Source organism: Schistosoma haematobium, chromosome 2 (genome assembly GCF_000699445.3).
Source record: "Schistosoma haematobium chromosome 2, whole genome shotgun sequence".
Taxonomy (NCBI): Eukaryota; Metazoa; Platyhelminthes; class Trematoda; order Strigeidida; family Schistosomatidae; genus Schistosoma; species Schistosoma haematobium.
In genome coordinates, this window is record NC_067197.1 from 30,485,199 (window position 1) to 30,499,370 (window position 14,172).

General features: G+C 30.5%; 1 protein-coding gene across 1 annotated transcript in view; it reads left to right on the forward strand.

Annotated features, from left to right (window-relative positions):
* Positions 1-219: 219 nt before the first annotated feature.
* The window catches only part of CCDC88B_2 (Coiled-coil domain containing), a gene marked incomplete at its 3' end in the record, with an annotated part of 81,854 nt that continues 67,901 nt past the window's right edge, over positions 220-14,172 (forward strand). The window contains exons 1-2 of the mRNA XM_051219210.1: positions 220-425; positions 5,303-5,411. Of these exons, the coding sequence (XP_051068090.1) occupies positions 316-425; positions 5,303-5,411 (219 nt within the window). The 5' untranslated portion in view covers positions 220-315. The remainder of the gene's footprint in view (positions 426-5,302; positions 5,412-14,172) is intronic.

Here is a 14,172-nt window from a genome sequence, read left to right on the forward strand (position 1 = left end):
ATTAGCTCCACTGGTCGAAACGGCCGTCCAGTGCTTTCAGGTTTCCAACGGTAGTCTAACATCAATCGGTTCATGGTTTCAAAAAAAAAATTTAACAATTCTATCTGTTTATACCTTAGTTCTTCGAATAATCCTTTAAATATCGTATTATATTTCAAAAGAATTTTGTTTATTCACATTTTGTGTTTCTTTTCTATTTTTTTTCTCTTCTAAATTATAGCGTATTACAGAAATTTATTTAACGGAATTTTAAACAACATCAACAACAACAAAAATATTTTTCACTCTACACTTTATTGATTTTTTGTTTTAACCATGAAATCGGATTTACTTTTATGGGCACAATTATTTAATCAGTCATCGAATGATTTATTACCAGAACAATTAACTGATGGATTATTATTGAATACAATATTTGGAATTATGTAAGTTCAAATAAGATTCTGATATATCTATTTTTTTATTTCTTTTATTGTTTATAATTTTCCTTATTGACCCTAAGACGATTGATCGAAATTATACAAAAGAACAAGATCAGATTTGTTATGGGATTCTTTGAATTATCAACACAAGAATGACTTAAAATAATTAGTTTTATGTCAAGTTATTATGTAAATGTGTATACACTTTGAGTTTCAAGTTTAATGATACATGAATTTGTCTTTTATCTAGTGGATTGTAGTTTTGAACTCTACCATAAATAATACTATTTATTGATTATCACACTAATATGGATCATAGCGTATAAAATATTGACCTATACAATTACTGTGTATATCTTCTCTTTCAAAATTGTATCTTATGAATATAACACTTAGTATAATGAAGTTAGTCAAGATAGAAACTTGATTTTGTTAAGTGTGTGACTGTTGCTTATTCATTATCTAAACTGAAATAATCACTAATTGTTATTTTTGAACTTTGTATTTTATTTTAGTGACTTTTATTGTATTAATCTTACGGAAGTCGTTTTTTTTCTTCTTTCCTCATGAAACAATATTCCTGAAACAGAATTTCATTTAATCATCCATGTATGAATATGTAGACTGAACTGTTATACGATTTCTGAAGAAAAAAAACAGTCATAAAAAATCCTATTGAGATCGATCAATGTGAACGGACTATTTCTCATCATCAGAATTACGTAGCCTATGTGATAAGTTTTTGAGGCTGCATCAATGAAGATGGTCTAAATGTGTATCACAAAAGTTCATCTACCGCTTATAGTCTTTTGTGAAATTTCTAGGACAATTAAATCAGCTCATTAATTTATTAAATTATTAGTTGGATATGTACAGAGAAATCCCAAGTTTTGATATAGAGTGCATGAAAAAGTTTTTGTTTGACCGAAAGGAAGTGACCGGAATTTGCTTTAGATGGTTGATTTACATTTATTATTTGTCTGTCTATATCTTCAAAATACTACTATTTCATACATTTTTACACTTATTGACTGTTATTACCTGCTTTGAGTACCTTATTACCTTGTATATTATTAATTTGCACCTCATTTAACTCATATCTATTTCATCTAAAGTTATCGGAAACTATCCGTTAAAAGGATGTCCAATATAGCGTGACTTGATATGCCGGATGAAAAAATACATATATAGCCAAAGTTAGGGCTTGAAATAAAATATTTAGTGTAATTTATGCATTCTCTCTTTATGTGGTTTAGGGAAAAAAAATGACCGAACACAATGAATATGACACGCTCATTGAATATTGAAAACATTGACAGAAAACCCTCAGTCTTCATTCACACCCCATATACTGTCTAGTAAAATTTGGTAAAACATTTTGGACTATACTACTCAACTAAAAAAAGACTAAAACTGAACAGAACATTCTTTAAACCATAAATCACGTGGACCATACTATTGACAAGCAAAATTGTATATTTAGTACATTTCTGTCTACCAAAAATTCAAGTTTAAAATGGTTTATTAAAAAGCTAAATAATTGATGTGTGGACAAGAATGATAATGATTGGTTGTCTGCTTAGTCAGACATGTAGATAGTCTGACTGGTGTCAGATGAGTTATGTATTCCCCTATCCTTATAATTATTATTGATTGATTGTTCATTGTTGTTGGATTGTGTCGGGTTTTTGGTGTGGAAATATATTAACGTTGTAGTCAGGCTAATCACGTGTTCTTGGTCTGAGTTATGTTGAAGTCCTGTAGATTAGACACTGGGAGGGAACCTAGTGTAGATATTCGTCTAAGGTAAATTAACGTCCCATGCGTGTAAACATGGAAACTCAACCGTCATAACATTAGACGAAGTAAAACCGACCGTTATAACAATAATAAAAGTGAACTTTTATTGTGAATTATAAACAAGTTCTGACAAGTTTCATTGTTTGATAAAATACAAATTCAGTATGTCTATATGGATACTAATATTGGATTGGAAATGATGTGTATATGAGATTTTTTCAAATTATAAACTTGAAAACACATAGATTCTCATTATAATTTTGTATATGAGATAAATTGTAACAGTTAAAATTGTTTACTTGAAATATCTTTAGTTTCACCAAACTTCTTACTAACTACTATATAATAACATTTCTTTGATAAACTATTCCAAATTATTTGTATTTGTTTAATGTTAATCTTATATATACTGAATTCCTTCATAGATCTAAATGAGGACTATCAAGTAGTTTAGTGGTCACGTTCGATCTAAGTAAATAAGTTAAATGAAATTTTGAACATATTTCAACATCAACCGATCCATTATAAAACAATCAATTTTTCTCCCGTACTCGACATATCTAGTTTCCACGTTGTTTAAAAAGGTCTTCAAGACAATGCAAGAAATCTAAAATGATAATACATTATAGTGTTTTATATCCATTTTGATTACGAGTTGACATGGACTAGAAGAAATAAAAAGAACAGAAAGATCAACTGCTCTTTTCCAATGAGCTTTTCTTAGTGAATCTGAAGTAATGGTGTAACCCACTGCTAACCATCATCCAATATTATTATGATTAATAAACAGATAAGAATTTATTCGACTAGCAAGTCATACTAGCTGATTTTCATAGATTAAAATTTGTCACCTCAGTAATTCAATGTAGAGTGTACTTACTTCCAAGAGGTAACGGTTTATTTAAGCATTATCTCTGGCGTCGCGTTTTCACACTCATCGATAGAGGAGTAAATAAAATTACAAATAGTAATTATGTACATGTTTTTATGAATTCTGTTTCATCTACTTATGAGTAGTACGTTTACTATCAAATGGTAAATATCATGAAGTACATGTACTTCATTTGTTACTGAGCCTCTGTGTATATAGCTTACTGATCACCACATTCTGATTGTACACAAAGTCCAATGGAAATTCTCGTGACTTAAATTTTTTAGACTCATCAAATGAGATCAATATTGCAGTTTTGAAAAAACTGGCTACAATCCAAGAGCTGATTTGTGTACTTAACAAATCATCATGTAATCACAAAAATCTGTTCAAATTTCGAAAGAAATTCAATTATCCTATCTGTTTACAATAACTTTTTTCACTTAAGCACTAATTCAAATCAGTCCTGTCTTTTGAGTTTACAACGTAAATGTGCTACTTATCAATAACAACTAGCGCTTTATCGCCAAATGATATATCAATGAAAGACTAAAATCACTAAGATTATTTTCAGAATTTCAATACGATCTGTGAAAATAGTGATATAATTTACCTTGACTGAAATGGATGAGTATGTAATTTCCTACTGTATGATAGTCTTCATGGTTCTTTACTGAAACATAACGTATGTATATATCATTTGTAGGATTTCAGATCAGAATCGAACTGTTAGATTATATGTTTTCATTTCCAATATCCTTCTTCTCGTAATTTACTACATTTTTCATGCTTTCGAATTCCATTGGTCTTCATTTCTCAATGAATTAATATGTGCTTAATGATTAAAGTGCTCGTCTTTTAAGCAATAATTTGTAGATCCGGTAAAAGTATGGAATAAGGACGAGCCAATCAGAATTGTGGAGATGACCTGGGTCATTTTGCATAAAATTTAAAATTTGAAAACGAACAGCAAAAATATCTTTGTATGCTGTAAAGAACTCTTGAATTTATGATAAAAAATTTTTATTATACAATAAAAATGAGTGTTAGGTGTATCTAAGGCTCAATTCTTTCTATGTAGATTTTATGTATGGGTACTTCTGGGAAATTCTTTGCTTGAATATGGAAGTCGAGAAGATGAGTGTTTTGTAGCAATATAGATGAACGTAAATTTAATTGTTTCTCCGTATTACGAACAGAAAAGCCTGTATGAGACTTAGATTTAGTAATTATGTGAAATGTCTAAAATATTACTGTTTTCCTCATAAATTCTTCATTTTTAATGAATATTGTGAATGGGTGACAACCAAGTGAAATTTTCCACAGTTATTATAAGAATCGATGTAGCTTGTTCTGGCTGAGTTCATCTGAAAGTGAGTTTGTAACACATCCGACACATTTTGGTCATTTACCTACAAAATTAACAAAAAAAAGTTATATGTAGATAGCCTCAGCTCTCGTCTATCTATTTCTTTACAGCAAATCTTAGCACTTATATAGTAATACTGTTAACCGTTAAACAAAATCTTCCAAAGCCGCAATAAATATAAACTTATAACCTGTTAAAGTTATGCAAAGACACAAATAATGTACCTTTTCTGTCAATGTTTTATGTTGAGAATTAAGAAATGTATTGTTTTGGTTACAGGGTTACGTATTATGGATGGTATTGGTTAGAAATATGGTTAAATACACACTTTTGACAATTATAAAGTTATTTTCATGCTGTCCACCTTGAAACTTGAACGTTCTAGGTTCAATCAATGGAAGCATAGCAAGCAAGTGCTACCGACATGAGTCTCGAACTAGAAAAAAATTGTCTACCACTTCTCATTAAAATCGGATAGTGTTCAGGAGTAGGACCCATAATACGCGTTTTGTTCTGTTTGGGATTCATCAGCAAGATTTACCTTCATCTATTTTTATGTCCACGATAGAGTTCGAACTCAGTACCTTTCACCTTAAACTCCAATATGTTACCCACTGAACTACTGAGTTCAAGTATCCACTAAGTTGTTCAATGAGTATAGATTTTACTTGTAGGAGTTTGCATTTCTTCATTGTTAATAGAGACTAATAAATAACTGGAAAATATAAACCCTAACTGACTTTGATATTGCATCGTTTGGTTGTTTGTCTTGTCATTGTTTATTTGAGTCTATTTAGTTCTCAATCAGTTACTTTTTCACTATTAAATCTCTTTCTTTAGTGATGAACGGATCGATCCAGATGGTCGTCTATGTAAAACTGTAACATGCGTAAAAGATAGATTAATGAATTGGAAAATTATCATTCAAAATTTGAGAAACTATTATTTGGTAAGTTATTCATCATTATTGTCCACTTTTTTTTAAAGAAGAAAATAAACGAATTCTAAATGTTTTTGAGAAATTTAAATGTGTACAAAACAAAAATTTAGACTCCCTTGTCTATAACCTCACTTACTAATTCCTGTGAACGTTGAATTTCATTGTATACGTGTAATTATCACAAGTTTATACTATAAACTAAACTGTAGTGATCGATTCTTCCATCTTGAATTAAATTTTCGTAATGGCTTATTCATTCCTGGCTTTATGGTTTCGATTACAAGACTTTTAGTTATTATCATCAAGTCAATAAATTAAAATTCTCTTGCTGCATGATACTGGTTACGAAAAGATTAATGATAGTCTATTGTTATATAAAATTTACTTAAAATAAAGGAGATAGAATTATTATTCAGCTCTAAGTTACTTTTCGTCACCAACAAGAAAATCATTGCAAACTAGAAAGTACTGAAGATCTTTTTTGTTGTAGCTTTGGAAAATGGGCTCTGTGAGTAAGGTTTTCAACTTTCAGCAACTACGTCACCATCTACCTCTGTTTAAGCAATCTGATAGTATCACCAGCTCTTACATTCAAAATATGGTTTGAAAATAAGTGCATAAATCTATAGCTGACTAATGAGTTAATAAAATATCTCCAAAACAAGTACATCAATTTGTACCTGGTTATTAAATCGCATTAAATTAAGCCTAATTATATTTCTCAGTAGAAGGTTGTGGATGTTGTTAAGTTTTATTGAAATCACAAGCCAATCTAAGTTAGACAATGAAAGAAAACCTGCAAGAACTGAACAAATATTTCTTTCTAGTACGGAACTTTTTAAAAGTGAGCATCGGTGACCCCACAACCAGGATATGAACCTAGGACCTCGAGTTTCGAGCTGAAAGACTTATTCCCTAGACTTTGTGAACCGAGACCCGGTGGTTTATAAGTTTAACTTCAATCAGTCCACGATATTTCATGACTATATATATACTTTTCACCTACTGGAGTAGTTAGTAGGATACATAAACTCCATCGCTTACAAGATCAAATTCGATAACTTCCTCATAAAGTTTATTGAATGAAATCATGTCTTAAATAAGTTAGGAATTCTCATTTTAATTTTTCACCATCTCTGTAAAATTAATATTGATTCCGATTTTTGACATTATTTTTATGATGTGCAATAACATTAAAAATTTCCATGATGTAATTTCAACTTTTTATGGAAGTATTAATGTTTCTTGAAAGTGCTTTTCGTCACAAATTGATATTATCTAAGCGAAACATTGTTCTGTCATCATAAATTGACTAAAGTCTTAGCATTCAAACAATCGAATTCCCGACTCTACTGATTTAACTACATCATATATTCATAGTCATATCTCAAGTTCCTGAAGTATCGAATGTGTACTGTTGATAAATCTCAAACTTGACTGTACCAAATGTCCAGAACTGCCTGGCTCTTATTGCTTTTTTAAGTTGACGTGAGTTTCTGAAGACAAAAATTATTTTAGAAGAAATTATTGTCCATTAGTATTCAACTATCTATAAATACTTTCTCAGGCTAGATGAAATGATATGGACAGATTTTGATAGGGTTATATAATATGGGATTATTATCATGCAATCGTTTACCTACCCAAAACCCCCACCATGAAACCTAATATTCAGTTCATTTCTCCTATGATTACCCCCTCTCTCTCTCTCTAACTCTCTTGGCTTATCCTTCTAATAAGTTATAATTTGAATCAGTAATCATATCATCTATCCATTTCGGTCTACATTATCCTTAACTGATTTTTTCCCTAAAACCTGTTTTTGAAAAACATTCTAACTTTAATTCTTATAATAAATTAAATTTTTAATGTAAACAACAATATTATTTGCTAACTATGAATCATGAAACTGTTTTTGTTTGTATGTGTATTCACTAACAATGAGTTTGTCTACTAATGCAACTGATTAAAAAATAGCATGTTGATTTTTCATGACTCATTTCCAGATACTAGTGTCTGTTTATATTGGTGTGTGTGTGTTCTTACATTTGGGCCACTGCCACCACCACATCAGCTAATCTAATGGTGGTGATAGTAATAATAATAATAAAGCGTATTAAACATGGCGAACTGATAAACGGATAAATCGACAACTAGATTCCTTATTTTATTGCTTTTTTGTCATATCCATATGTTTTTACTTGAAATACGGACGGTATTCACTTACATACCCACATTTACTTTTAAATCGAATCATTGTGTTTATCATTAAACAGATTTCTTTCGTCTTTATTACAAATGAAATGAATCTAAGATGCTTAGTCATGAATAATAATGATTTATAATTATGCATTAAAAAATAAACGAGAATTAATTCGAATTGAATTTGATACGGATTGAACAAATTCATGATTGGTTCATATAAATTTTTATTTCACAGCAGTCATTCGAATGGATTACTCATTTTGAATATTTAACAGGTCTTTTTTTCCGTAATTGGGCAACTGTTTGTAATTGGTAGTTATAACAATAATAATAATAATAAAATTCTAAGGATACTCAATAAGGAATTAACAGCATCTTCTAATTCAAATTCATTAAATAGCAAACATTCATAATTCCTTTAGTAAAAAAAAATTGGTATTGGCTAGCAATGGAATTCAGGACGCGCGTTTCATCCTATTTGGGACTCGCTAGATGAACATAGCTGCATTTCAGAGTTGATGTTCACTTTAGGACTTGAACCTAGTACCAATCAGCTTCAAATGCCATCGCGTTATCCACATAGCTACTGAGTCCTGATAGCCATTTGCTTGTGCAATGGGATAAAGTTTGAATCCACTTGGTATTGTTTATTTGAATCTTCCCATTGATGTTTAGGACTGCAATTGATCAGTCTCTTATTGACATATGTGTATACTGTGCATATTGCCTCGATCCACTATCCATTTTTGCTTATAATGCTTATGAATTAAGGTAATATCGAGGCAATAAGCACATAATGGACATATACCAATAAGAGACTGATCAATTGCAGTCCTAAACATCAATGGAAAGATTCAAATAAACAATACCAAGTGAATCGCTACCAAAGTTTGACTCGATAATTTCAAATAAACTGAGTATTTGGTAGAATATTAATAAGAAAATAATGATATATTTATGATATCTGAATTAATAGGAATTAGAGTTTCCAACATTTCGTGATTGTTGTACCCAACCTTCTTATAAATTACTCATTCAATAGATTGTACTGCAGTTGGATAAGAAAAAAAAATAATAACTAATAGCTATACTATCAAACTAGTTAGAATATTAATTTAACCATTTTGGCGCAATTTCATTAGCCTTACATAAAGTATTTATAAGACATACTACTCAGTCGATTTAAATGAAACAAAACGATTGCTATATTATTTGCTTTAATAATGAATGATATAACAAATGTTAATACTAAGAGTTGAATCAGTGTAAAATCGAATTATTAATAAGATGAAACTATACTAGAAAATCACTTCAAGCGTCAGATAACGAGATTTGAAGTAAGATTTAAACTGTTATTGTAAACTATCATTTGTTTGATGAGTAATTTTAGAAAATTTGCTTTTAGAAAGTTATTAAAAAGTCTTGAATTAAAGTATATATGTCTAATATGCCGTCATGTTGTACAAGCATTGTTCTAATGGGAAGCGGTGGCCAGTGGAGTTCAACCGACTGACCGAAGACAATGGTAGACGGTCGCGCAATATCGAGTATCAGTTGAAGTTAAACACTAACACCGTTGAATACCGGCTCAGTGGTCCAGAAGTTGAGCGTTTGTCCGCAGTACCAAAGGCCCTGGGTTCGAGCCTCACATGCGGGATTGTGGGTGAGCGCTACTGAGGAGTCCCATACTAAGACGAAACGGCCGTCAAGTATTTCCAGGTTTTTAATGGTGGTTTAATATTGATCCATTCATGATATCAATCTAAACTCAACAATCTTCACAACCGTATATTGACACATAAATTTGAAGCTAGTTTAAAAAGTATTTACAAGATAAAGATGGCAAATAATCTGGACTCATGTAAATGAGCTTCCTTATACTATTTTCTTCGATTTTAACATTGAAAAATATACTATGAACCTTGATGACTCAATTAAACATACAATGATTAGTAACAATACAATGCTGAATTATAATATTGTGTTATTGTTACTTAGTGGAATTTCATAAAACTATACTTATATCCATCTGGTTAAAATAATTACCCAGTACAACAAGTGAAAGTGACTCATACATGGGTGTGTCCAAATTTATGACAAATAATGTTTTTGGAAAATTTGTAATTAACTGTTCTACTTTATTTTAAATAGACATTTTCATTTATCCAGTTCTTTTGTATTTTTTTCTCTTCTTATTATGAAACACTTCATTGTTAATCTATGTATACTTCAAAGTTATCAAATTTTATATAATATGAAGTAGTGATTATTTGATGGGAATATCGTTCATTTATTTACGTAACCATTAGTGTAAAAAACGTTTCCAAGGTGTTTCTGCCTATCTACTGTTTACTTATTTGAATAATTACCTGATCACCGGATATTGATTTGTAGATTTCAACATTTAGACAACTAAGTAAATTCTCTGATATAAGTACGTAGTGTAGCTAAGCTTCATTTTAATTTCTTTCACATATGGAATTACTGGAAACAACTATTTCACATTAATTTGGAATTGCTTTAAGATGAGTATCTCCGGTTCCACATAGAATCAATCACTGGAACTTCCGTTCTCCAGGTTGTCGAACATTCAAACTAAATTCCCATTGTAACCTCTCAAAAGTTATCTTCAACTTATTTGTATAGTGGTTACTTAGCGTTTGAAACCCTCGATTCTTTACAACAGCTTGATTTGGACAACTGGGTTGTACTACTAATTTTCACATAAGATGTGTATTCGTAAGCCAAGTATATAAATTGGTACTTGATAGCTGAGTTGCATTATTTATTGAGTTTATTGATACCTATGTTTATTTATAATGTATATTAAACCAGCTGTAAAATTAAAAATAAACTATGAATAATTGACCTTTTTATCTAAAATGTTAATACATTTTGGCCTGAATGTAATTTGATTGTTTACAGTAAAAGCACCCTCTCTCTCTTACTTAATACCCCATCATTTCATTTTATTCATATTAATAGAGACAGATTGATTCAGTTTTTGAATTGAAATGTTACGCAAATGTCAATTTGTCATGTTAATGATTATTTAATTAGTCAAACCACTATACTGTGCCCTAATTGGTGAACAAATTCTGTCTAAACAACATAGTTTGTTGAATCACCAAGACGTTAAATATATGAGCACTAGTGATTAAATCAGAGATAGATTTGCCGAATTCGTATTTTATCACTAATGTTGGATAATGTTTAGAGTGTATCATGAATCGATTACGCAATATCACACAGTGACTGAAGTTAGAAATGAGAACAATTAAATAGTAATTTGGCGGCCTGAAAGTTAAACTCCCACTATAAGACCTGAAGATCTTTAATTCAATTTCTAATGGAATCGTCGATAGTCACTATTCAAGAGTCCCGTACTGAGATAAAATAACTGCTTCTAGTTTCAATTGATTATCTAACTAAAGTCAATCTGTGATGCTAAAATTACAATTGTAGCGATCTCTACAGCCTCCAACTAAACTAACATATTGATTGAAATGATATTATGCACCAATAGTCAACAGTGCAAAGATTTTGTATTAACTGAGGGAGCCTGAAGACCATGAATTTGATCCAAAGTGAAGTCATGGGTGCATGTTAATAAGGAGTTCGTTATTTTGACAAAACAGCTATCTAATACTCCTTGTTTTACATTAGTTCTCTCATTAATTTCATCTTATATTGAAAAGCCGTTAAAATAATGACTAGAAATGTTAATACTCAAGTTTCAATACACAAAACACAATTTTTACGTGTATACTTAAACAATAAATTGTACTATTAAAAATCTAAACTGTGATAGAAGTGCATTGTATAATTGAATAAGACTATCTGCTTGACTATCTAATAATGTTTTTTAGTACATAAATATTAATTCCAAACTGAATATGACTAATGGTACATTATTTGACTACTTAGATTTATAGAATTCGAATTAGACGAATTTACCTATTTACCATTATTGTAGTGAACGAGAACATCAGTGGGGACAACAGAATGTATTTGAATACAACATTACAGAATATCATGGTAAAATCTGAGAACCATACAGTAAATACTTCATTTGTAAAATGTCAGTCGATTGTCTCAGACTTCATTGTTCATTCGTTTCTACACATTAGAATAGTTAGAATACTTATGAATAATTCTATCTAAAGGATTGAATACTTGATAAACCAAAAAGAAAACTTCATGATCTTAATCAAAAATGTTTCCGAAGCAACAATTTTGAGGTTAATAGTAGAATACTAGGTAAAGAAAGTAAATCATTCGGTGAAATTACGAATCTCTATCAGTTGAGGTGTATGAATTATACGTTCTCACATATTTAACCATTACGTACTCTAACTTAGCTCTTAAAAGAAATGAAGAATAGAAAAAAATTTAACGTGATCAGACGGAGGTATCTCACCTATCTGATTATTGCTCTGGGTTGACAAAAACTATATCAATTTGTTTGGATGCGTCATACGATCTCTGTTCTTAACTGAAATAGTCTTGAAATTTCTAGTGGTCACCTTTGAGACAAGTTCTTGAAAGTCTAATAAGAACTCGTGACTGATGCGGCTTAATCATGTCTATGAATGAAACAGTAGCCGACCATTGGTTCTAATTATTAGTTTCTCTTTATCACAAATTAATTTAAGTAATAAATTGGATTTCAACCTAATAACGTTCTTGTTGCCAAAATTCATAGTTCTAAGTTTGTCTCGATGTTTTGGAAATCATCTTCTAATTGAAGTACTTTTCTCAATTTTTATGGCTTATTATATTATAATAATTAGGTACTATTATTTAGAGAAAATCCATAAAATAGAGAATATTTATTGACAGCTTAAAAACTAAAACGATAGAAAAAAAAGAGAAATCAGTTGTTTTGTTTGCATTAATAATTATTTCACCTTATTGTTTTAATGTTCTCATCATTTCATATCATTTAATTGATTGATGTACTTCTAAATATGACATTAATTAATATAAAAGTTAGTTAACTTTTCTAATGTCCCTGATCTATTCTCTTCCTGAAAACTGGTAACTAGTTATTGTGATAAGTTAATCACAGATTACTCAATTTAAAATTAGAAATTTGGAGCGTGCAATCGACTGCGGGAAAAAAGAAAGAGGCACGGCCGGCAGGACAACCACAAGAGAGACCGTTTAACGGGAGATGAGTGTGATGTGTGTTTTTTATGTTGACAGACATTTGTAGTATATAACACCAATCAGAAGTGAAATGCCTGGTAGCAGGTGGTTGAGTAGTTCGAATTGAAGAGAACAGGAATGTAAATAGAGAATAATTGTAATAACAACAGTAATGAAGGAACGATTAATTTTGTAAGAGACAATTGTTGGGAGATGTGTGAATAAAATATTTAATGTATGGTTTTCATATTTTGCGAAGACACTTTATAATTTGAATTCAACAATAAATCGGTTGTCTCCACCTGAGTATCCGTTCACTACAGTATGATATATGTCTAAACACGTCAATTTAAGAAGCTAAGCTGTGAGTCGCTATCTCTGATACATTTAAGCTTTTTGCTAGTCCAGTTTTACAAGAGATTGAATAATTATCAATATTAATATTTTTCCAGAAGCGTGGAGAACTTTAAGGTCATTGCGAAAATTCTCTTTCATATACAACTAGGCTAACCTTGCAAGCACACTCTCTGCCATATTTCCACTTGATTTTGTTCAGAGTACGAAAGTATTAAACCTGTGGAAACTTTGAAACTGTCAGGAAGTTCAAGTCACAGGGGTAACTTTTAAATTAACTAACTATACATATGAATGTGAATAGATCAAGTTAACTGAAATAAATTTGTTTTCAAAAGGAAGTTTTGTGGAGATTGGTTGAAATTAGACATTAATACTGTCGACTTAGTGGTCTAGAGATTATGTGTTCGCGCGCGAGACCGATAAGTCCTTGGTTCGAATCCCGAGTGCGGAATCGTGGGTGCGCGCTTCTGAGGTGTCCCGTACTAGGACGAAACTACTGTCTATTGCTACCAGGATTTTTATGGTGGTCTAGCTTTCATTGACTCATGAATTCAACCATTAAATTATAAATTCATTTCTTTGATTACTTATATATAAAGTAATGAGAACGAGTTAGGTGAAATAAAACAAGAAATAACTGAGAGTAGTATGAAAAAATGCAAATGTGATACAAAGAATAATTTAGGAAAGTTGAACATTTTCAATTATAGAATAATAAAATGAATAGCTAAAGACCTTAGTATATTAAACAGTTGGTTATGACTAAGTTTTATTAGATTTTAACAAATTCTGTATATAATTTTAAAATTAGTATATAGGTTAAATAAGTCATCTTTGTGTTCTCCCAACTTTTAATCTTCTGAATTCTTCATGTCCTTTTTCTTCTCTTTTGAAGTTTATTTCACTGTGTTATACTCCTTGAATGACATTTTCAAACCGTGATCTTTCCGATTACTGCTCATACTTTTACTATTTCTACCACTATGAGATTTGAATCGACAATTATATCTCTGTGCTAATGTGATATGTCAACTTGAACTGATTTACGTACGTACGG